Source organism: Magnolia sinica, chromosome 8 (assembly GCF_029962835.1).
Source record: "Magnolia sinica isolate HGM2019 chromosome 8, MsV1, whole genome shotgun sequence".
Lineage (NCBI taxonomy): Eukaryota > Viridiplantae > Streptophyta > Magnoliopsida > Magnoliales > Magnoliaceae > Magnolia > Magnolia sinica.
The window spans coordinates 56565460-56590015 of record NC_080580.1 but is presented as its reverse complement, the minus strand read 5'-3'; the positions used below and the strand labels follow the sequence as shown (position 1 = coordinate 56590015).

General features: G+C 39.5%; 1 protein-coding gene across 2 annotated transcripts in view; it reads right to left on the bottom strand.

The window, feature by feature from the left end:
- The window catches only part of LOC131253336 (isovaleryl-CoA dehydrogenase, mitochondrial), a 104963-nt gene that overhangs the window by 44642 nt on the left and 35765 nt on the right, over window positions 1-24556 (bottom strand). For both annotated transcript variants that reach the window (XM_058254306.1, XM_058254305.1), the window contains exons 4-7: window positions 9864-9988; window positions 9731-9775; window positions 7615-7663; window positions 7382-7491 (exon numbers count right to left, since the gene is read on the bottom strand). In XM_058254306.1, the coding sequence (XP_058110289.1) occupies window positions 7382-7491; window positions 7615-7663; window positions 9731-9775; window positions 9864-9988 (329 nt within the window). The remainder of the gene's footprint in view (window positions 1-7381; window positions 7492-7614; window positions 7664-9730; window positions 9776-9863; window positions 9989-24556) is intronic.

The following is a 24556-nucleotide window of genomic DNA, read 5'->3' as shown; positions in this document are numbered from 1 at the left end:
TGACACTAAGATTACCCGTTGAAGTCACAAATCAAGGGTACATTTCTGTTGAGACAAATTTATACCCTTTTTTAAAATAGGAGACTTTAATTCCAAGAAAATATTTTAGCAGCCCCAAATCCTTGATGTTAAACACCTTGTTCAGATGTAACTTCAACTCATAAATATCACTACCATCATCACCTGTAACAAGTATATCATCCACGAACACACTCAAAATAATGAGACCTTACACACCTCTCTTAACAAACACAGAATGATTTAAGTGAATACGAGTAAATCTAATATGAATTAAGGCCGCAATAAACTTCTCAAACCAAGTGTGAGGAGCCTGCCTCAATCCATATATATCCTTCTTAAGACGACATACCTTCCTTTCCTCCCCCTTTCTGGCAAATTCGGGAGGATGAAGCATATAGATCTCCCCAAACAAATCATCATTTAAAAAAGCATCCTTAACATCAAACTGATGCAAAGGCCAATGCAAATCCAAGAAAGAGTCTAAATATGGATCAGTATAAATAGGCAAAGTAGCAGGAACACTATCAGTGCCTATCGCAAGAGGAACATACTCCTTGGTGTCCTGAGGGAGAATTAGAGTACGAACATTCTTTCTTTCATATACCTTCAAGTTTGATTTAGTGGCATTAAAAATAACCTTATCTCTAACATTATCAGGTTTAGAAGGGACAAACACTATCTGAACAAACTTAAGGATAGGAACCCAAAGAACCATAGACTTATACTACCCCTGCTCAACAATAAAGCATGAAGCTTCTTCAAAAAAATTAACATCCATAACAATATAATGCTTTTCAATACCGGATCAAACACTTGTACCTTTTTTGCAAAGATGAATATCCAAAGAAAATACATTTGACAACCCGATTTGATAATTTATTTCTATGAGGATCAATTTTATAGACAAAAAAAAAAAAACACACTCTCAAAGATGCATAATGGAATTTCCGAGATATGATAGAATGTCAAAAATATAGAATAGGTAATTGCCCATTAAGAACCTTAGTAGGCAGGCAATTAATCAAATAACAAGCAGTAAGAACAACATGTGGGAAAAAAGATTTAGGAACTAATATACGGATAAGAATATCACGTATATCTTCTAGAAGATGTCTATTTTTTCTTTCAACAAGTCCATTCTATTGCGGTGTATATGCACAAGTGGTTTGAGAATTAATATTGTGCTCCTGAATATAAGATATCATAGTGTTGGAAAGATACTCATTTGCATTCTATATACGAAGAGTACTAATATTAATATTAAATTTATTTTTAACCAAACTATGAAACGCTTTGAAAATAGAGCTAACTTCAACTCCTTTCTTTAAATAGATCCACGTCATATAAGAAGCATCACCAATAAACAAGACAAAATATTTAAATCCATTAGAGGCTATAGGAGTTGGACCCCATACATCAGGATGAACTAAAGAAATTTTTTTACTAGACTCTCTTTCCATCGGCGGATAAATAGACTAATGAGATTTGGTTGAATCACAAGCCTCACACTGTAAGCAGTGTTTTAAATATCGACGATATTGGCCGATATATCCCACGATATATCTTGTATCCCACCTGTGAGATACGAAACTTGCGAGTAGTGCGATATATCTCACATGTTCGATTCAGTGAGCATTTTTTATTTTCGATCCTTTTTTTCAATAAATCATGTCAAATTATTTCAAATACATGGATTGGGAGCTTCAATTTTGAGATTTGGAGGAGATGGGCCGAGTTGCGGAAAGTTAAAAAGATCAAAATTTCCCACTTGGTCGCAAATCGGTTGCAATCCTTATGTCCAAACATAAAATCAAACATGTATGTAACCTAATCCATTATTGGTTGTGTTTCCATACGTCTTCTTATATTTATAAATTATATGAATGAACTTTGAATATACTTGCATCAATTCAGTTAGGCAATGCATGGATTAAGACCCCATACAAAGAAAACCTATTATGTGCATATATTTTTTGTAATGTTTTGATTTATAAGTGTGTTGATGTGTTTTTTAACAATCACTGAAGTTTCATGGAAAAAATCGACCAATTTCCCCATGTTTCCAACAACAACGATACATTACGCGTTACAACCAATATATCCCATGCGATAACCGATATGTATCTGTATCCCAAAGGTGCGATACATAACGCGATACTGGTATTTTGAACACTGACTATAAGTTTTTGACATCACTAGACTCGACTAATTGTAACAAAGACTATTAGTCGTAAGACCATACTAAAGGGATGACCAAACTAACAATGCTAAATATAAAGGTCTTCCTTCTTGACACTTGGATACTCACTAATCTAAATTGAAATATTCAATGAAGAACATACAATCCATTCTTCTCATGTCCACCACCAAGCAACTTATTCATCTTCAAATCCTAAAAGACAGTGATTAAGATAAAAAGGTCACACTACAAATTAGGTCCTTAGTAATCTAACTAATAGATCACAAATTAGACTCAATATTAGAAACCAATAAAACAGAGGACAAGGAGAATGATGAAAAAACAGAAACAGTACCATTTCACCCAATAAGTGTTAGGATACCATATGTGAACTTCATATGACCTAAGTTTGGATGAGTAAATGAAGAAAAAGAAACGGATGTACCTATCATATGATCAGTAGCCCCCGAATCAACTACCAAAGGACATGACGCATAAGTAATGTGAAGAGTAGTGATGGCATTACCTATCTGAGGCAAGGAAGTAGACGAGAAAACCTTATTTTGAGTGGCATCCCTTCTTTTTTTGGGTTAGCTTGTTAGTAGACACCCCACTGTCAGTACACACTCTACTGTTAGCCACCCCCACTAGGGAATTGATACCAAGACCTCAGTGTTGAAACAAGGTATCTTCACTCAGTCTACCACTTGAGCTATGGATCAGGGTGTGAGTGGCATCCCTTAACAAAGCATCATACTAGCTTTTTAAGAAATAGACCACATCACCAACTGATGGAACCATAGGTGAAGTTGCGTAAGGTATCATGTCCCCAACAGTAGTTTGAGAATCCCTGCAATCTAAAGCTACAGAATTGGCAGCTCAGCCCTAAGGCCAACCATGAAGAACCCAGCAATAACCAATAGTATGTCCATGTCAACCATAATGAGTACACAATCAATCCATGCCACAACCATAACCATGACCTCAACCACCATCATGACTTCCTCTTCTTGTGCCTCTACCACGGCTAGCATCAGCATTATAAAAATTTCTAAATCCTGTCACTGGAGCAGATTTTTCAACAACAATTGATCCCATAGCACTCAGACGTTTCTCGTCATGCAATAGTAAGGCATATATACTATTAAGTAACGGTAAAGATGGTAAACCAAGAATCTATGCACAAATAGGTTCAAACTCAAGATTAAGACCTACCAATAATTCAAAAATCATTTTCTTCTCAGTAGTTCTTTTATATGCCTTTGCATCTATAGAACACAGATTGAAGATCATATAGGAAAGATGATTCCTGCCACAAACTGTGCATCTTAACATAATAATCAGACACTGATCTCTTCCCCTGTCTTAAATGACTGATCTTTTGATAAATATTATAAATGTAGGCCATATTGTTCTGATTAGCATACAATTCATACGTTGTTAACCAAATTTCACATGCAGTGGATAGCAAAAAAGGACGTTCACTAACCTCGAGTTCCACAGACTTTAAGAGCCAGGACATCACCAACAAATTGTTTGATTTCCACTCACCATATGAGGGATCGGTCCTAGTTGGTTATGATATATTGTCATCTATTTATCTTGACTTCTGTTTTCTTCCAACAAACATCTCAACAACTTTTGACCACTAAAGATAATTGCTAGACTTAAGTTTGTGTTGTAATTTGTAACTTGGGATTCTCATGATGAATAAGTAACTACTCCATTTTGGAGTTGATGGGATCAATAGTCTTAGATGTGGAAGATCCAGCCATAGTAAATCTCAAATAAATAGAAAAATAATAACTAGCAAGGTATAACACCAACCACCATAGCTAGAAGTATGACAAGAAAAGGCCTTAAAAATACAAAAGAGCTCCGAACCAGTTCACAAAAGAACAGAAGAATCTTACAAATAACAAAACTTGATAGTCTTTACAAATCTTACAATCTTCAAGCAGAAAAACAAGAATAATTGCCCGATTGCTGCCCTCAAACTGATTATTGAAATTTAGGGTGAATAGAACCCAAAAAATCTACCCTAACAGGAAATTCCAGTAAACCCTTGCAAACTGGTTTCTGAGAAAAAGTAGAAGAAACCTTGAAGAAAATCTGTCCAAACCTATAAATCCAGAAACCCTAATTGCTGCAACCAATTTTTTGAGAAAACTGACCAAAAAAAAAAGCTTTGAAAATATGATTTTTTTTTTTTAGAAAGAAAAAAGCCACAACCCAACAATCAGCAACCCGTCACAAAACCTGAAGCAGCTGAAAGATCCCTAAAGAATCAGATCACATTGCCAACTAGGCAACATGATCAAAGAAGGGTGATCTTAATGAGAGAGCTTTCCTTGCTTTGATAACATGTTAAAGAAGAAAAGAATTCAAGAAAGAACAACAAGCATTATGGGACTGGACGTCCAACCCTTATTTATAATGTGGGGATGCTCAATTACAAATATGCCCTTAGCACTTAAAGAGAGAAAATAATGCAAAAGAGGAAAACATAAATAACTTAAAGAGAAATAACCCAAAGGCCCAACAAGCCCATACGCAGAAGGAGACGAAGAATAAGCAAAAGGAAAAACAGAGAGGGAGAGAGTGGAAGAACAAAAGAAGAAGGGAGATCAAGGAGAGAGCTTTCCTTGCTCAAAGAACACGTTAGAGAAGAAAAGAATTTGAGCAAGAACAAGCACTATAGGCCTGGACGTCCAACCCTTATAATGTGGGAATGTTCAATTACAAATATGCCCTTAGCACTTAAAGAGAGAAAAGAGTGGAAAACATAAATAACTTAAAGAGAAATAACCCAAAGGCCCAACAAGCCCATACATAGATGTCTACAGTCTCGTTAATCAAAACTACATCATTTGTGAAGAAAATTCACCACAAGCTATCGTCTTGTAAATGCTCAGTTAACTCATCCATAACTAATGCAAAAAAAAAAAAAAAAAAAAAAAAGGACGAAGAAGAAGAAGAAAAAAAAAAAGAAGAAAAGATAGGGACTCAATGACAACATCTATTGTAGGCATAAGCTCATCTCTCCACTAGTAATCCTCACATCAGTTACAACTTACAACTCTCTTGCGTATGTTCTTAACCATGTCAATATATCCTCTTGAGACTTTAAAAAAAAAAAAAAAATCTTTCCCAACACCCTCTAGATTCTCTCTCTAGAGATCCTATTGCATGCTTTCTCAAAGTCAATAAAGATCATGAAAATCATCTATCTTCCTGAACTTCTTTTATTTTTTTTTACACACACACCCACGCATGCCGTAGTGGGATTTCACCACCTATGGGTTTCAAACCCAAGACCTCGTGTTGAAACCCCTCAGAGTCTACCACTAAGGCAAGGACTGGAACCCAAATCTATCTTCCTGAACTTCCCACTGTATAAGAACAAAATGTCCTCGATGGTTGACCTCCCTCACATATATTCGAACTAATTTTCCGGTACTTTCATTTCATGCCTTAATATTTGCACAATCAATCTCTCCCATTGTTCCATAGCATGACTCATAAGCATATTCCAATTATAGTTAGCACAGCTCTGTATATTTCCCTTCTTGAAAATAGGTATCATGGTATTCCATTCAGCTGCATTTTCTTTGTTCTTCATTTCAAATATCCTAATCCTACAAAAATACCTACAATCTCCAAACTCATTTAAGTTCAAATGCATGAATACATGTGAAATAGATTTTCACAAGATTGGATGTACAAATTTATGGATTGCTATATAACATGTTAACAGGAAGTAATATGTATTGGAATGGGTATATATGGTCAGTTGTACAATAGATAGGTGGACCTTGTTGCTGTACGTATGACATGAATGGATGGGAAATGGTAGGCTCAACATTCATATGAAGCTGAATATAAATGCTGCATGTGTGTTAAGTGTGGCTGAACTGATTGTGATGCAAAACTGACTACAAAATAGGTAATTGAACTTCAGACTCAAATAGAACATGTGAGATTGAGTCATATGGATACTGATAGATCAGTTTGATATTAAGGAAACTGGTGTACAATGAAAAAGAAATGGCTCAACAATGCATGAATGTATTGAAAGGCACATATGATATTCATGATAATGACCAGACTTAATAGCACCTGAAAAGCATGGTCATGTCATGGTTGTAATTCATAGATGAGATAAGCAATTGAAATCTATGATCTAGAAATCCAAACACATGCGCAATGAGCAGCTAAGATGCATGCCAATAATGGGAATGTATAGGTGTATGCTAATGGAATGACCAAAATGTAACGCTAGATGTTTCAACACAATGGAATGTAGAAACTAGCTTTATGGCTTATTTATGCATATGTAAATGGCAACTGAAGATATGCATCTCTAAAAATGACTTGGTTTATGTGCACAGGTGTGCATATCCTGCAAAATGGATGTTCATGGACCATGTTAGAGCTAACCAAAAAAAAAAAAAAAAGATAGAGAGAGAGAGAGAGAGAGAGAGAGAGAGTAATGGATAGGATATCATTGATCCCAAATATTCCAATAGAATCAGAGAGAGAGAGAACAATGGATAGGATATCATTGATCCCAAATATTCCAATAGAATCATACCATGCAAACATGCAATCACAATTAGGCCGAACAACCGATGTAGTTTATTGTTAGAAAGAAATAATGATATAATTGTTAATGTTATAATTTCAGAATGATAGAACAATGCTGATTTGACCATATACTACTTTCATATTTTTAAGGCTGTATATATTATGGTTTCTTTTCTTGAAAACACTTTACTCAATTTGACCTGGCCCAATAAAAATTCTATGGCTGATACCACTTTCAAAAGAAGGCCAGCATTATTTCTCCGAGTAATAAAATGTTCTTGACATTTATGTAATCAAACTGTTAAGCAAAGTGGCAAAAAATTCAGGTGCAGGAGCAGGGATGCGTCAGTTTCAAAATGTTAGGAAGTACAAAAAGCTAGGAAACGGTACCAGGAGCACTATTCAAAGTGGGGCAGCACTCAGTTACAAGGATCATACAACAAGAGAATAAATAACCAACTAGAATACAGGTCCTGTTTGTATTTTGTAGTCTTTCTTTCCAATAAAGGTTGGTATTCATCAAAACATATTCAAATAACCAACTAAAACATCATATGCATGCATTAAGTTAAAAAATGGATTCTATGGGAATACCAGTGTCTGAGCAATCGGGCCATTAGTACACCACATCTTGTTCCCATTTAAAATATAACCCCCATCAACACGATCAGCCTTGCACTTCATGCTCACAACATCAGAACCAGCTGGAACACAACATAAAAAAATTAGAAGCCCTAGAAAGAACATGAACTGATTTATAACTAGTACTTGTTGAGCCTCCAACATAAAATCAGAATGAGAAAACAGAACATGAGCATGCATGTTACCATTAGGTTCACTCATTGCCAGTGCTCCTACATGCTCCCCACTTATTAGCTTCACATAGAAATACAATACAGTATTAGTATGTTTAAAATATGGAAACCTCACCAAGTGGATATAATAAACGAAGAATGTTTTCCTTGATTAAAAAGTGAGTAGATGATAGAATAAATCATATTTATAACTAACTACCAAAGCATTTGATCATGCTTACTTCTATTCTACTTTCTTTGAATAATGGAAGCTGAGAGGATAGAAAATGAAGAACCAGCTATACTGTTGCAGCTTATACAAAGTGTAGTTAAATACACATGAAGATTTACTTCTCAACAGTGTTTTAAATATCGACGATATCAGCCGATATATCCCACAATATATCTTGTATCCCACCTATGCGATACGAAATGCACAAGTAGTGCCAATATATCCCACCTATTCAATCCAATGAGCATTTTCAATTTTCAATCCATGTTTTTGTTGTAAATCATGTTAAACCAGTGTCAAATGGTTACAAATCTATGATTCTTCATATTTTCCATGAAAAATCATGGATTTGGAACTTCGATTTCGAGATTTGGGGGAGATGAATCAAGTTGCGAAAAATTAAGAAAAATCAAAATTTCTTAATTTCTTGCAAATCAGTTGCAATCTTTATATCCAAACACAAAATTAAACGTGTATGTAACCTGATCTAGTGATTCTTCTTTTGCTTTTGAATGTATTGCTTATGTTTCCATACATGTTTTCTTATGTTTATAAATTATATGAATAGATTTTGAATATACTTACATCAATTCAGTTGAAAATGGCATATATTAGGACCCCATACAAAGGAAATCCCCCATTATGTGCACTTTTTTTTCTTTTTTTTTTTTTGTAATGTTTTGATTTCTAAGTGTGTATTGATGTTTTTTTTTTTCAACAATCCCTGAAGTTCCATTTAAAAATTTGACCAATTTCCCAATGTTCCCACGTTTCCCAACAACATCGATACATTACGCAATACAACCGACATATCCCATGCGATAACCAATATGTATCCGTATCCCAAGGGTGTGATACATTACGCGATAACGATATTTAAAACATTGCTTCTCAAAAATCATAATTTTCTTCCTAGCATCTTAATGATCAACCGTTTTGTCTTCTCGTGTTTACTTCGGAGGAATATCAAAGGAAAGACAGTGAAGGCAAAGTACATACTTATGAAACTAAATGGCAAGGAAAGAGAACTTTTATGCTCCGTAAGCTCTTAGCACTCGGGTGCTAAGTATTTCTAAAGGTGTAGCACTAACTCAAGTTTCTGCACCCTCCAATAATTTCAACAACAACAACCAAAAAAAAAAAACACTTGTATGGTGAATATACCTCCTGCACAAAGTGATTATCTGACTATGGAATCATATTCACAACTGTCAGCACAGCAGTGTAATAATACCACTATTAACACTTGCTATCAGTGAGGTTAGTCAAGGTTCAAAGCTGCCAATTGTTGCAGCGTCTTGATAACTCTCACAGTTAAATATGCATAAAGGAATGATATCACGCCTGCCATGCAGCAAGGAAATTCAAACTAATGACTCACTGTGATGAGATCATGAGACACCCATGGGAAGAAAATAAAGCACTTGGAATGAACGAGAAATTCACAAATAACTGTTTATATCAAGCAACCAAGAAATTGAGAGAAATAAATATCTCTCATTAACCATAAAACAAGGATGTACGTCAATGCATGCAAACCAAAAGGCAACGACCATATTACACTTATGAAAACAGAAAAAGATCAAATAATAATATCAGCTTAAACCTTGTGGTTGCAACTAAATGGTACAAGTTCAATTGAAAACTGTCACTAAGCCACTGAGGGTGTGCTTAGAAGCACTGCCATATTGAGATCGGTTCCCTACTGGAGCAAAACCCATCTGCCTTGTGGTTAGGGTGGTGCAAATAAGAGAAACCACAGTAAAAAGGATTATGTAACTTCTTCAACCCCAAATCTCAATTGGGATAGTTATCATTTTACCCCAGTTGACATTATGACTGCAAAAAGCAGAACTTCCAAATGCACCCTAGATATAGTTCATAAAAATGGTAAACTAGAAACAGTGGACACAAAACCTTAGGTAAATACTTCTGCTTCTGGGCAGGGTTCCCATGCCGCACCTACAAACATAAAAATGGATGTTACCAGACAAAATTAAGTGTTCATTCAACTGAAAGTGTAGATTGAAATTGGATCCCTTTCACATACTAATTGATTGATGCAAAGGTTTGAATGGGCTCCATACGAAAGCCCAACAGACCCAGAAGCACGACTAATTTCTTCCATTGCAATGCAGTGGTACAAGTAACCAAGACCAAGTCCTCCATACTCCTCTGCATGATATCAAGTGAATAAATAGTCAATATAAAAATAACTAACATTACAAGGCAATCATCAAAGATCACAGAAGCATTGGGCGAAAATGAAATTTGATCAATGCTATTTCTGATAAAACTATAATACACTAACATGCAAAAGAGAACACACTAGCATTGGACATTGTCTGTTAAGAAAATAAATGCAACCATCGTATACAGTTGAGGGCATGAGAATGTCGAAGACTCAGTTGCCCACCATATGGCAGTTGAAATAGATATATTGCGTGAAGAAAACATAAAAATCAACATAAAGCCATGATGCAGGGACATGTGATAACCTAACCCTAGATGCATGTATAATCAGGGACATGTATATTCAAATAAATACACCAATTAACTAACTATTTCCAAACAAAGAGATTAGGTAAATCCCAACACAAAGATGAGGTTATTCCGTCAGGATCATGCCCCTTAGCATAAGATCATGTAAACAGTAAAAAATAGAGGACCTCGGGATATGAGGATATCCCAAATCTAGCATAAGTCAGTCCACGAGTAAGCTTAGATCTAATTCTACTAACTAACCATCCCTCTTTTCTGTTCAAACTAGAAAGGGGTATCCAGAGAGAAACGAAAGAGGTGAAGGATGAGGGGTTCGAGATGAAGAAAGTATAAGTCTTTTGTCTTCAAAAGAAAAGGAGGAGGATGATTTTTACCTTTTCCTATACCTCGAAGATCTTAGAAAGAGGGAAACCCGAAATCGGGGTGGAATCCTCAACACCCAAGGGTCAATCCTGAAATCCTAATCTCTTGAATAAAGAGGAAGAAAATAGACGAATTCTTATTCATTCAATAATAACAAAAATAGGGTTCCTCACAACGTATATATAAGCTATGGAAAAAGTAAAAGTGCACTAAAGCCCCTATAAACAAGAAAAATAACAAAAAGACGAAAAGGAAGTTGCAAGAAAGGCCCTAAAATAAGAAAAATAAAAAAAAAATTCAAAACTAAAACAACCATTTTGTAGGGTGTGAAATCCTACCCATGGATCTATGGTCGGGGTGCGATCATGTCGCTCCTGCACTCGTAGCATGTCAGAAAGTGGGTCCAATGGACCCGTCATCCATCCACATCAACTCCTCCGCTCTGGTAATCTGTCGGCGATGCCTCCTCCTCTGGTACACTCTAAAGGGCGCACCACTGATCTCCGCATCGATTCTCCCCAAGTAGGAAGAATTCGCCACTGGCGAAAGTGAACTCCTGTATTTCTCGAGCAAATCGAGGTCGATGCGTTGCAGCTCTACCTCTGTGATCCAAGAGTTATCTGTAATGGGTCTGTTCCTCCATTTGACTAGGAATTTCTGGAAACCCCCGGAGCGAGTGGAAACCGCCTCGGAGTCCAAAATTTCCTCGATCTTGTCTCTTCTCGGTGCAGGTGGAAGAGAAAGTAAGATAGGTATAAGAAGATCAGGCTATGGCCAAGGTCCATATATAGGGAGGGTCTGGGAAGAAATAGGGAAACCAGTGGATAGAGGTAATGGCTCGTGAAATGGAACTAGATCTTCCACATTAAATGTGGAATTGATGCCCACAGTAGCAGGGATATCAACAACATAAGCATTAGACCTCAACCTTTTCACAATTTTATGAGGGTCTATGCTACGGGCATGAAGCTTCTTCACGGATCCAGGTGGAAACTGATCAGACCTAATACAAACCATGACGTCATCTCCAGGTTGAAATTCCCTAAATCTCTTGTGAGTGTCAGCAGAAAGTTTATAATGTTCATTACTTGAATTAATCTTCCGCCTAATCTCACTATGCAATGCATGTATATGCTGGGCGAAGAACTCTCCTAACTCTAACGGACATTGTGGGGTAGACATGGAGATCAAATCTATGGGGGCTCGGGGTCTAAGACCTGAAACAATTTCAAATGGGCTCATTCTTGTGAACCTGTTCAATAAAGAATTATACGCGAACTCTGTTGTGGGAAGAACAGTGTCCCAGGTCTTGTGGTAGTCTCCAACCAGACATCTTAACAAATTCCTTAGGCTACGGTTCACTACCTCTGTTTGACCATCTGACTAGGGATGATATGCTGAAGAAAACTGGAGCCTCGTACCCAAAAGATGCCAGAGAGTCTTCTAAAAATAACTTGTGAACCTAGTATCTCTGTTAGACACGATGGATCTAGGTACTCCATGGAGTCGCACAACCTCCTGAAAGAATAACTTAGCGACGTGGGAGGCATCTGAGGTCTTATAACCGGGTAGGAAATGGGCCATTTTAGAAAATCGATCAACAACCACAAGTATGAAGTTGTGCTTACGAATAGTCTTGGGAAGACCAAGCACGAAGTCCATACTAACATCCTGCCACAAGGCATGTGGAACTGGCAAAGGAGTATATAAACCTGTATTTTGTTTCCTCTGCTTTGCCAGTTGACATGTCCGACACTGCCCTACAATCTTAGCCACATCTTGCTGGAGATTAAGCCAATAGAAACGATCAGACACAAGGGCAATTGTTTTATCTCGACCAAAATGACCTACCATCCCTCCAGCATGCAGCTCCCAAACTAGAAAATCATAGAGGGATGTGCGTGGGATATAGAGCTTGTCCCCTCTAAAAAGATATCCATCTGTAGGGACGAACTCTGCATTCCTCGAGGGCAGGTCACTAGACAATGACGCATAAATGATCCCAAAATCAAGACAGTTTGAGTACTCACCCTTAAGTTGCTCAAAGCCTGTAATTTCAATGCTCATGGACCGTAGCCTCATGATACGACGGCTAAGCGCGTCGACAACCTTATTCTCTTTTCCAACCTTGTGCTTAGGCACAAACGTATACTCTTGAAGAAATTGTGCTCACTTGGCATGCTTAGGGCTTAACTTCTTTTGAGAGCTCAAATATTTCAAGGCCCCATGATCAAAGAACAAGACGAATTCTTACGGTAATAAATAATGCCACCAATGGCGTAATGATTGCACAACTGCATATAACTCCTTATCATAAGTGGAGTAGCGTTGTTTAGCCTCGTTCAGCTTCTCACTGAAAAAGGCCACAGGATGTCCCTCTTGACGCGTCACACGCTACCTCAAAGGCTTTGGTAAAGTCAGGTAGACGCATGACTGGCGCTTCCATCATCTTCTTTTTAATTTCCGAGAAAGCCCGTGCCGCGGCTGTAGTCCATTGAAACTCCCCTTTTTGTATGCAATCTATGATGGGAGCCATAATCGAGCTAAATCCACGGATGAACCGCCGATAGAATGTAGCTAGGCCGTGAAAGCTTCGCACGTCGTGTATGGTACGCGGCTCAGGCCAATTGACAATGGCCTTGACTTTCTCAGGGTCTGCAGACATACCCTCTGACGATACAACAAACCCCAGGAAGATAACACGGGAGGTCAAAAAGGAACACTTCTTGAGGTTCGCATAGAGCTTTTCTACGCGCAAGGCTTTGCAAACCTGCCTTAAGTGCTCGATGTGTTGGCTAGGGGACGTACTATAGATGAGGATATCATCAAAGTACACAACTAAAAACTTGCCCATAAAGGGTCACAGCACCTGGGTCATCACCCTCATAAACGTACTTGGGGCATTGGTTAACCCGAAGGGCATAACCAGCCACTCGTACAACCTGTCCTTCGTCTTGAAGGCAGTTTTCCATTCATCTCCCGGGCGAACACGAATTTGATGATAACCACTCTTGAGGTCAATTTTCGAAAAGATAGTAGAGGTGGCCATCATGTCAAGCATGTCATTAAGCCTCGAGATGGGAAACCGATACTTAACAGTGATCTTGTTTATGGCTCTACTATCAACACACATGCACCACGTGGCGTCTTTCTTGGGGGTAAGAAGCGCGGGCACAACACACGGGCTCAGACTCTCACGAATGAATCCCTTTTTAAGCAATTCATCCACCTGCCTCTTCAACTCGGCATGCTCGGTGGGGTTCATTCTGTAGTGGGGGAGGTTTGGTAGGGTCGCCCCTGGGACGAGATCTATTGCATGCTGAATGTCTCACATCGGTGGAAGCTCGTCTGGGAGGTCCTCAGGGAAGACATCCTAAAACTCCTCTAGGACCAGATGAGCCTCCTGGGGTATCCCCATAGCAACCTCAGGTGTACTCTCCTTAGCCTGTTGGTCGTACACCATAGTCCCCGCCTTAGTCTCTCTCAAACTCCGTAGCATCTATGATGTGGAGAGACTTCGACTGAGGCGCCCTTTGACTCTTAGGACCGCCTGGGGGCGCAACATCTTTCGCTCCCGTTGACGATTTGGGAGGGAGCGGGTTCAAGACAAGCTTCTTTCCTTCATGCTTAAATACACAATTATTCGTACGCCCGAATATTATGACATCTTTGTCATAAAGCCATGGCCTTCCCAAGATGATATAGCCAACATCCATCGTAACCACATCACACCAAAACTTGTCCTTGTATGGTCCAAACTCAATCCGAACAAGGCATTGCTGGGGCACAGGGAGGGATGTCGCATCCACCCAAGAAACTCTATATGGGTTGGGGTGAGGGACTGGCTTCAACCCCAGGCGACTCAAAGTAACTGGGGAAACTACATTCTTACAACTCTCGCTGTCTATGATCACTTTGCAGCTCTTTTCTCCGTACATGGCGTAAGTGTGGAAAATGGTGGTTCTGAGCCAATCTTCGCTTTCCTTCATCTGGGTCAAGGCGCACCTCACCACTGCAAGTGGTATAGTCTCCACAGCACCATCCTCGGCATCACTAGTCGGGTCAAGGGAGAGGATAATGATCTCCTCATCACCCTGATCACCATCAACTTTATCTGCCACTTCTTCTGTGGGGTGTTCGGAAACAAAGGCAATGCACCCACCCTTATTTGAACACTCGGCAATGATGTGACCCATGCCACCACAGCGGTAGCACTGCCCTGGCATCGCGGGCCTAGTACTTAGTCCAGCCATGTTATTACTTCAATTTTTGTTGACTGGTTGTGTACCAAGTCGAGCTCTGGGTAGAATTCCGACCTAAGGTCTCGCTCCCTACGGAGCTACTCTAGGCATAGTAGGTCAAAAATCAATCCCCCTCACATTGGACTAGTGCACACGGTGCTCCAGTTCTTGCACCACCTGGTAAGCATGTTCCAGACTGGTAACCATGTGAAGCGTGAGCTCTCACTAAAGCTCAGGCTTGAGGCCCATACGGAAACGGGAGAGAACCACAGCAGGGTCCTCATCCACATCGCACCTCATCATATATTCATCGAACTTGGTGATGTATTCCGTCACCGTCATGGATCCTTGGCGCAAAATGTGCTATTGATCCAACAACTTCTGCCTGTAAGAAAGGGGAACAAACTTCTCTTGTAACAACTCTTTCATCTCAATCCAAAAGAAAACTGACCCCTCTCCAAATCGCTCACGACGACGCTCCACATTCCCCCAATATAGTTTTGCTTGGCCCACCAATTTCATCTTGGTGAACCTAACTCGTCATGGGTCTGGCAGACCGTGCCACTCAAAGAAGTGCTCCATGTCTACTAACCAGTCAGAAAAAACTTTGGGGTCCAATCTCCCATCAAAACTGGGGGCGTCAACCTTGATGCCCTTCATGACCCTAAAAGCAGGGTCCTCATGCTCATGATATCTCTGCGGGTGCTGACGACGCACCTCATCATGGCCCTGCCATTAGGCAGGAAGAACAGGATCACAATTGTATGTAGGTAGTAATGGATACACCCCATCATGTCTGTTGCCAGGCCCACGGGCCTGATCTGTGCCCAAACCATCCCTAGGAGGATCAGGGCCCACAACTTGGGACTGATCGACAACCCCAGTGTCGGGGGTCGCCTAGGCTCCACCTACAATGGCAATTGGAATACCAGCCTCTAGACGCACAACTCTGCTCTAGACGCGCGAACCTATCATCCTGATGCGCAAATTATTGCGCAATATTATCCCTCAAGGTTCGAAACTGTTGATCCATTTTCTTAGTTAAGCCTTCCATAGCTTTGGTAAATTGATCGGAGTCCATGGTGTAATGGAGACCGAACCCACGACCAGTGCACTGGGCATACACCAGGAATGACAAGTAAATGGTCATAGATCAATGTGCGAGAAAGGGGTAAAAACAATGATACCAATGCAATGCAACTACCTTATATAGCCTAGATCTATATGGGGACTCAACAAAACCTAGGAAAAAAGGGCTGACTAAACTCAACAAAATATGAACCCTACGCAGAGTTGGTCACGCAGGTCGAGTTGGGTTTCTGTAGAAAATTTTCACCACAAAGACGGATTGACAATAAACTGACCTAACCTAAAACCTGGCTCTGATACCAAATTTGATGTAGGGACATGTGATTACCTAACCCTATATGCATGTATAATCAAGTTAAAGAATATTCAAATAAATACGCCAATTAACTAACTGTTTCCAAACAAAGAGATTAGGTAAATCTCAACACAAAGATGAGGTTATTCCGTTAGGATTATGCTCCTTAGCATAAGATCACGTGAACAGTAAAAAAGGGAAGACCTCGGGATATGAGGATATCCCAGATCTAGCATAAGTCAGTCCACGAGTAAGCTTGGATCTGATTCTACTGACTAACCATCCTTCTTTTCTGTTCAAACTAGAAAGGGGTATCTAGAGAGACGAAAGGGGTGAAGGATGAAGAGTTCGAGATGAAGAAGGTATAGGTCCTTTGTCGTTAAAAGAAAGGAGGAGGATGATTCTTACCTTTTCCTGCACCGAGAAGATTTTAGAAAGAGGGAAACCCAAAATCGGGGTGGAATCCTCAACACCCAAGGGTCAATCCTAAAACCCCAATCTCTTGAATAAAGAGGAAGTAAATAGACGAATTCTTATTCATTCAATAATAACGAAAATAGGGTTCCTCACAACGTATATATAAGCTATGGAAAAAGTAAAAGTGCACTAAAGCCCTTGGAAACAAGAAAAATATCAAAAAGACGAAAAATAAGAAAGTTACAATAAAGCCCCTGAAATAAGAAAAAAAAAAGTTCAAAACTAAAACACTCGTGTGATAGGGTGTGAAATTCGACCCATGGATCTATGGTCGGGGTGAACACCCATGTGGTAGAGTGTGAAATCCAACCCATGGATCTATGGTCGGGGTGCGGTCATGCCGCTCCTGCACTCGTAGCGTGTTAGAAAGTGGGTCTGATGGACCCATCATCCATCCACATCAACTCCTCCGCTCTGGTACTCTGTCGGCGACGCCTCCTCCTCTAGTACATTCTAAAGGGTGCACCACTAATGTCCGCATCAAGCCAAAATCATTTCAAAACCAAAAACGACTTCAAAAGTAGTAGCTTCCATCATCATCATCATCTAAGTCTTCTCAATCATAGTAGTGAACTTCTATGGTTGAGAAAACAATCAAAACACCATTCTCAAAGTGACTAGCTAAGCATCCAATTTATTCCACCAATACATATAGATTTTACAAGCATTAAAATCTGTGATTGAAAAAGCAAAGCACCTATGTTAATGAAATACATAAGTGCCTAGGGCTGACAATGGGCCAAGCTGCCCCTGGGACCCAGCAAGCTAGCCCTTCTTTGGCCAGGCTTGGAGGATCCATCAGCTAGGCTCACGGGTAGCTTGGACCTGCATGTTATTGCCTAATGAATTTTCTAGCAAGGCTTGGGCTCAGGTCATTTTAGCCTGCCCAGCCCAACCCAATTCTCATATCTTATACCCCACCACCACTCTCCTTCATCTCTCTCCCACCTTTTAAAACCCTAGGCTCCTCTCTCTCTCCAAATCATCCTAGGGAGAAAATCAACCAAACCATGCCTCTATCTCTCAATTCAATTCTTGATCCCATCCTTCTCCCCATTCTTTCTCCTCCATAATACCAATTTCTGGGGCTTATATCTCTGCTTTCCCCTCCCCTAGATTCAGTTCGTTTCTTTCTTTTGATGCTTTGATCCATAGATTTTAGGGTTGTCAACGGGCTAGGCCTATGGTTGGTCTTGGCCCGGATTTTGAACTGTTTTGGGCTGGGCCATCGGACCGGGCCTATTTGAAATTCTGATTTTGGTAGGTCCGAGCTGGGCCCATTGACACCCCTAATAGATTTGTTCTTTATCTTATGGCAAAGAAGAGAAAATTAGGGGTCCAATTTATGTCTTTTGATCAATCTACGGCTGAGAAAAGCCATCTCCTGATAAGAAAACCTCATGGCACCAAGAGCTCTTCAGACCAAAGCAATTTTCTAGGTTGTGCTGGGCCAGACTCAGGCCAAATCATTTTCTTCAAGGTCAGGCTTGGGCCTGCTATGTTTGTCCCATGGCATGGATCAGGCCCAAGATTTGGATCTCAGAGCCTTGGGCCGAGCCAGGCCTAACGTGGCCCACTCCAAAACCTATCCATTGCCACCTGTAAAAGCAACTTGTGCTAAATACCACAAAAGATAAATGAACTTATATTTCCAACAGCCCCTCAAACTAAACGTCACCAACCAATGCTTTCAGTATCGACGATATCGGCCATATATCCCACGATATATCTTATATCCCACTTGTGCAATACGAAACAAACAGGTAGTGCCGGCTGCCGACATATCCCACCTATTCAAAATCTGGTGAGCATTTTGGATTTTTGTTACATTTTTTGTTGTAAATTATGTTAAATCAGTGTCAAATTGTTATAAATCCATGACTCTTAATGTTTTGTATGATCATGGATTTTTGGAGCTTCGATTTCGAAATTTGGGGGAGATGGGCTGAGTTGCAGAAATTTGGGAAAAATAAAAAATTACAATTTTTAGCAAATCTACTGTAATATGTCCAAATACAAAATCAAGCATGTATGTAACCTAATCTAGTGATTCTAGGTAATTTAGGGATTTTTCAAAAAAATATTAAAAATGTTTTTATATATATATATATATATATATATTGATCAGTTGTCAATTGACCCCCATTTCGGAGTATTCGTGAGTGAGATTTGGGGTACGATGGGCCAATTTGTGAAAAATTAGCGAAAATTTTGAAAATTTTGCAAATTTTCTCAAATTAGAGAGGATGAGTACGAACGTTGTGTTAGAGAGGATCTTCATCGGTATCATTCTACTATAACTTAGGCATAGTATTGTTGGTTTGTGGAGCAACAGTACTATGCCCAGTTCCGTCGAGATGGAGATGATGATTTTGAGCCATTATGCAGCTCTATGTGGGTCTGAGCCACGACCACACACATTATTCATAGGTATATTTCTAGCTTTCTACTTCTTCTTTTGCTTTTGAATGTATTGCTTGTGTTTCCATATATCTCTTCTTACACTTGTAATTATATGAATAGAGTTTGAATATACTTGCATCAATTTAGTTAGACATCGCATAGATCAGGACCCTGTGCAAAGGAAACCTACTATGTACACTTGTTTTTTGTGATGTTTTGATTTCTAAGCAGGTATTGATGCCTTTTTTAACAATCCCTAAAGTTTCATTAAAGTCAACCAATTTCCAAATGTTTCCCAACAACAACGATACATTACGTGGTACAACCGATATGTATCTGTATCTCAAGGGTGCGATACATTATGTGATAGTGTGGAAACATTGTCACCAACAACACATTAAGAGCATTTTGAGAGATTACCATGTTGACCTTGCAACAGAGTGCCATATATAATCACTAAATCAGTGTTCAAAGTATTAGTATCACTACAAGTTTCGCTAGCCGAGGATACAGAAACAATATCGATATCGCTGATAACTGGAAATGCGGGAAAATTGAGAAAATGGTAGAAGTGAAACTTCAGGAGATGCAAAAATACACATATTTGTGTATTTAGAAATAAAAAAATTGCAAAAAGAATATATACACAATAAGTTTCTATTTAATGGGGGCTTAAAAGCATGGGTTGTTGTAAGAAACAGTCTAACCATCCCATTGATCCCATCTAACCATCCAATCATCCATCCAACCTTCCATCCAAACATCCATCGATATTGCAGAATATCAACAACTCACAATATTTTGCCAAGAAATCATCAACAACTAGAAAGAAAATGAAAGATTGTGGCCTTGATATTGAGCATGTTGCGATAACTATAATATTGTGATATTATCAATATTAGCAACGATAAATTGAAAACAGCATACAAGAATGTGCTCATAAAAAAAAATGAAATATAATTTTTTTAACAAACAAACTTTCTGTGATATCTCTATATTGGTGATATTATTGAAATATCGTCGATACACTTGTGATACAAGCGTCATTACACAGTCGAAAATATTGGCGATACATTAGCGATATCAATACATTGGCAATACAAGCAACGCCTGGAATTTACACAATTGAAAATATTGCCGAGATCGATATGTTGGCGATGCATTGCTGATGTCTAGAATTTCTAATACTACCGATGTTATCGATATCGCTACCAGTGTCATCAGTATCGCAAGCTAGAGATAACGATAATATCAGAGATAACTCAAACAATGCACTAAATATAAGTTGATTATCTTCATTTATTATACTAATAACCACATAGTAGTCAATCTTAATATGTTGGTTCAAGTGTGATAAACTTGGTTCCATGAAATATTTATGGTGCTCAAGTTATCACAACATCAGATGGCCATCATTGTAAAACATAAAGAAATGCAAGAATTTTCTACAAGTTATTTCGATTGTAGAAGCTGCAAGGCCCCATAATTTGCTTTTAAACAAGATCTATATCTTGCAACTTGCTACTTTGATCACAAGATTCTGCCTATAAATACACAAACCCATAGGTTGGCGTTCTATCATTAGGAAGGTTACCTATCCAAAGTTAAGGTATGCCCAATGAATGTTGGCATGTCATGTTTACCTAAGAACACACACTCATGCTACATTCTCTTACAGCCACACACACACACACACAAAAAAAAAAAAAAAAGGAGAGAGAGATGCCCTCCTAATTTCAATTTCACACACACACACACACACACACACACACACACACAAAACAAGAGTTTATCCCAATGATGATAAGGTCATGCAAAGTAGGAAAAAAATGCATGGAATCACCTTGCCACGCCATAAATTAATCCACCAACTTACCAATTTTGCTAGTATTCCAAATTCCACAAGATGACACCTTCGATCATAAAGAGATAATTGGAACCGCCCATCAAGATGTTCTTTTGTGGGTGATTCAAATAGGGAAGAGTTGGAAGCAAAGAGGTAATTGGAACCATCCATCAAGATGTTCTTTTGTGGGTGATTCAAATAGGGAGTTGGAAGACATTTTAAGGGAGGATCAAGCTAGTTTGGGAGTGTGCTTTACAAGGAAGCCCTTGAAGGAAGGTGATTCAAGAAGTGTTATTGCTTGGGTTAAACCTTTAGTAGGGCTCTTTGGAACTAGTCTTTTAGGTTATTGCAATCTCACCGAGAGCTACAATCTAGCCTACTTTATTTAATATTCGTTCTAGAGAAACAGATTCCCTTGGGATTCTCTTGCTAAACATGATGCCTTTAAGCAATCTCTTATAATTGGAGATGCATCACCATTGTACTGAGGATTGATGGATAGCTTCTCTCCTCTCCTTTATGAATAAAGTTTGTGTGTTACTGGTCAAAAAAGGAAGTGGAATTGAGAATTTTTTAGAAAGTAATACCATACCTTTTCTTTTAGGCTAATGAAAATTTTATTGAAGAAGCACCAAAAGGCAAAGAAAATACAACTACAACCCAGCCAACGTAGACAAAACACTATGGTCGGAGGCTTTCCCGCTCTTATTGCAGAAGCATCAATTGCTCCCACCACACACCCCCCCCCCTCAAAAAAAAAAAAAGAGTCCAGATTATTGCCATCAAGGCTAGCCTCCATGCCACTATTCACCCCCACCACCGCTCCCATGCATGCAAGGAGAGACCTTGACCCCGACATCATGCAAGGGAAATTGATGGAAACAAGAAATCTCTCCCACAACTTCCAAGCAAACAGATAGTGAATGGACAAGTGGTTCACCAAGTCCCATCCATCATGCACATGATGCAGCAATTGGGGATCACCATCAGTCTCTTTAGCAGATTATCTATTACAAGCACTGTATTCCTTCCCACTAGCCAAGCAAAAGCCGCCTTTGGGAGGAGCCCCATGGGACCACACCTGGGAGCTATTGCCATTAGTCACATCCATGGTGTTATCGACCATCATCCTATAGAAGGAACGAATAGAGAACTGACCTGATTTTCCCATCGTCCACACCATCAGATCCCTCTATCCTAGTGACAGCTTGACTCAGTGAACCAAGAGCTTAATGAACTCCTCCACTTCCTCATCCAATACAAGGGTGATTCCAAACTACTACATTGCCAATGGCAGAGAAATACCGAGCAAGGGAGACATCCTGATCGGGAGCAAGACTTACTAGCCTTGGAAACACCTCCTGGAAGGACCTCTCTATGATCCACAGTTCTTTCTAGAACCGAATTCATTGCCCGCCGCCACATGAGTACTAGACAGCCTTCTTAAACTTGTCCACCACTCTATAGAACACGTTCCACAACCCTAAACTTTTGTATAAAGACACGTCCTTTACCCACCATCCTCCTTCCTAGATGCTTTATTTGCTAACAATCACCCCTCTCCATAGTCTTCCTTCTTCCACCCAAAGCCCCACAGCGACTTACCTAGCAACATGTTGTTCATCTTATCCAATTTCCTGATTCCTACACCCCTCCCTACACAGCTTGCATACCTCTTCCCACCTTAAAAGGTTAAATTTTCACTTATGTTCTACACCTTGCTATAGGAAGTCTCGTCTCAATCAATCCAACTTGTCCATAACTATCGAAGGGCATTAAAAAAGGATATATAATAGATCGATAGATTCGCCAAGGCCACTTTGATTTGCGTAAGCCTAACTCTTAGTAAAAGATGGAGGATCTTCCACCTAGACAGACAGCTTCCTTTCAACCTGCTCAATTATCTTGTCCCACGAGAGTTTAGCAGGCTAGCCGATGCATAATGAGAGCCCAAGATATGACAACAATAGGGACCCAACCTGGCATCCAAACAACACTACCAACCTATCCACCACTTCCTTCGAAACACGAATGCCTATCAACTCACTCTTGAGAATATTTACCCTCAAACCGACATAGCACCTCATTAGTTTCCTTAGGTTGTCCACCATCGTTGCGTTTGCATCACAAAAAAGGATTATGTCATCTGCGAATTGAAGGTGTGATATCTAGATACTGGCATTTCCCACACTGAATCCGCTAATCAACCTTGCCAATTGACCTTTCTCCAGCATCTTGCTCAATGCTTTAGCAACTACTACGAACAGGAATGGGGGAAAGCAAATCCCCCTGCTTGAGGCCTCTCAGTGTCTAGAAGAATCCTTTAAGAGAGCCATTACTAGGACGAGGAACTTAGCCAATCATGCATACTCTTGAATCCATCTCCTCCACTTCTGACCACACTTGTTTCCCTAGCATGTAATCCAAAAGTCCCAATTCACGTGATTGTAGGCCTTCTCGATATCCAACTTGCATATGATACCATTTTCCTTTTCCTAATATCGTGAGTCCACGCACTCGTGGGCTACTAAGGCGCTATAGAGAATTTGCCTCCCTGTCATAAACACACCTTGGAATTCTAAGATGACATGATTAAGTACCACCTGAAACCTTAACGCCAAAATTTTGGCTAAGATCTTATAAGGACCCGCAGTTAGGCTAATCGGCCCAAAATCCCGTAGGCACTCAGCGCCTTTGACTTACGGGATGATTAGGTATAAACGATGCCCTCAACTTTGCCAAAATTTGACATCTCTCCCAAGTTTCAAAGAGTAAATTAAACAAGTCGCTTTTTACTACATCCCAAAAAAATCTGGAAAAATGCCAACAAGAAACCATCCAAGACTGAGGCCTTTTCCTTGCCCAACAAGTCCACTTCTTTAATCGCCTCCACGGAGAAATGTTTTTCTAGCCCTTCCACCTCTTCCAGCAATAATTGGCTAAATCGAAGATTGTCCAGCAAAGGCCTCGCCCAATCTTCATCCATAAGCAATTCCATATAAAATTGTATAATGGAATCATAAACCTGAATTTTTTTTTCTTCAACCCTATTGCCATCCACCAACATATTGTGAACCCTGTTGTTCCTTGCCCAAGCACTTGCAACTCCATGGAAAAATTTAGTATTTGTATCCCCTTCTTTTAGCTACGCCGCACAGGATCTTTGCCTCCATTTAATCTCCTCTTTCTTGAGTTGGTTGAAATATTCAAGGGACAAATTAGCTCTCCTGACCTTCTCTTTCTTTGAAATCTCACCACACTCCTCCTTTAAGTAAATGGCTTGGATGTCCGTAAGGATGGATTTCACTTAAGCATCCCTCCCCCTTAACACCTCCCTTTTCCACTCACTGATTTTCCCTTTCAAAAGCTTGAGCTTCTGACATGACTTAAAGCCCATAAATCCCTCAACCTCAAATGAAAGACTCCTTTAATAGATCCGAGAAGCCCTCTACTTGGAGCCACATCAACTCGAACCAAAATAGCATGGGACCCCAATTCTCCTCAACCACATCCAACAAAATCAAATG